The 1,618-nt window shown below is 48.2% G+C and overlaps 1 protein-coding gene across 1 annotated transcript; it reads left to right on the forward strand.

Moving 5' to 3' along the window:
- The first annotated feature begins 246 nt into the window (after positions 1-246).
- Positions 247-1,305, forward strand: LOC101581604 (tubulin polyglutamylase complex subunit 2). Its single transcript, XM_004627034.2, has one exon. The coding sequence runs from the start codon at positions 411-413 to the stop codon at positions 1,290-1,292; it is 882 nt and encodes a 293-aa protein (XP_004627091.1). The 5' UTR covers positions 247-410; the 3' UTR covers positions 1,293-1,305.
- Positions 1,306-1,618: the final 313 nt, after the last annotated feature.

Genomic DNA, 1,618 nt, shown 5'->3' on the forward strand with positions numbered 1-1,618 from the left:
TCCATGTTTGGTGTGTATCTCACTTAAAAAAAAAAAAAAAAAAAAAAAAAACATTTTCTGGCTAAGTCAGTTTTCTTCTCCTGTTGGTTATGTTAATGAAATCTGATTAAGGAAAGGAGAAAGGAGAAGATATTTAAAAAGTGAAAGATCCCTGGGACAAAGTGCTTGGGGAAATTGTGTATTACATATGACAGAGAAACCTTTAGGGGGAATAAAGAAAAAACCTGGAGGCGGCAGGGCCCGCCCGGGTGCCCCATCCTCCTCCCGCGCGCCGTCAGGCCTCGAGAACTACAACTCCCGGCATGCCTCCGCCCCGGAGGCGCAGACGCTGAGGCGGGGGCCCCCGGGCCACCTCTGGTCCGCGGGTCGTCGCCTCGGTGGCAGCCGCGCGGCTAGCCGGGACGGGAGCCATGGAGGACGCGTCGCCCCCGACGCCCGGCTGCAACAAGCCGCACCTGGAGAAGCTGACCCTTGGCATCACCCGCATCCTAGAATCTTCTCCAGGTGTGACAGAGGTAACCATCATAGAAAAGGCACCTGCTGAACGTCATATGATTTCTTCCTGGGAACAAAAAAATAATTGTATGATGCCTGAGGATATGAAGAACTTTTACTTGATGACCAATGGCTTCCACATGACCTGGAGTGTGAAGCTAGATGAGCACATCATTCCGCTGGGCAACATGGCAATTAATAGCATCTCAAAATTAAATGAACTCAACCAGTCTTCTATGTATTCACTTCCTAATGCACCAACCCTGGCAGACCTGGAGGATGATACATATGAAGCCAGTGATGACCAGCCAGAGAAGCCTCATTTTGACTCTCGAAGTGTGATATTTGAGCTGGATTCATGCAATGGAAATGGGAAGGTTTGCCTTGTCTACAAAACTGGGAAACCAGCATTATCACAAGACACTGAAATCTGGTTCCTGGATAGAGCATTATATTGGCATTTTCTCACAGATACTTTTACTGCCTATTACCGCCTGCTCATCACCCACCTGGGCCTGCCCCAGTGGCAGTATGCCTTCACCAGCTATGGCATTAGCCCACAGGCCAAGCAATGGTTCAGCTTGTATAAGCCCATCGCCTACAACACAGACCTGCTCGCTGGAGAGACCGACTCCTTCATGAATAAGCTAGACCCAAGCAAAGTGTTTAAGACCAAGAACAAGACTGTAATCCCAAAGAAAAAGGGTCCTGTTCAGCCTGCCAGTGGCCAGAAAGGTCCTTCAGCTCCCTCAGCCTCTAAACCCTCATCTAGCTCTGCAAACCCTATCCGCAAATGAACACCACCTCCATCTCTCCACCACCCTCACGGTAGTGATTTCCATGCACCTGTGGCCCTCAGAATGGCACAACCTGATACTGTGTAATTGTAAGCATCTTCCTGAGTGACCAAAATCTTCCCACTGACAATACCTCGGAATTGGAAGGGCATATGTACTGAAATTTACCCAAGCGTCCTTCCCTTACATTCTTCCTTAGTGGGTTGCGTGAGTCTCTGCCTCAAAAAGCTGTATAGAATTTTAGATCTTAAGTGGACAGAGAAATCAATTAAGAGCTTTGTTTTCTTTGCACACCTAACTTGTAGTCCCTTAGCAATAATTGGAGA

Source organism: Octodon degus, unplaced genomic scaffold (genome assembly GCF_000260255.1).
Source record: "Octodon degus isolate 3935 unplaced genomic scaffold, OctDeg1.0 scaffold00018, whole genome shotgun sequence".
Classification (NCBI taxonomy): domain Eukaryota; kingdom Metazoa; phylum Chordata; class Mammalia; order Rodentia; family Octodontidae; genus Octodon; species Octodon degus.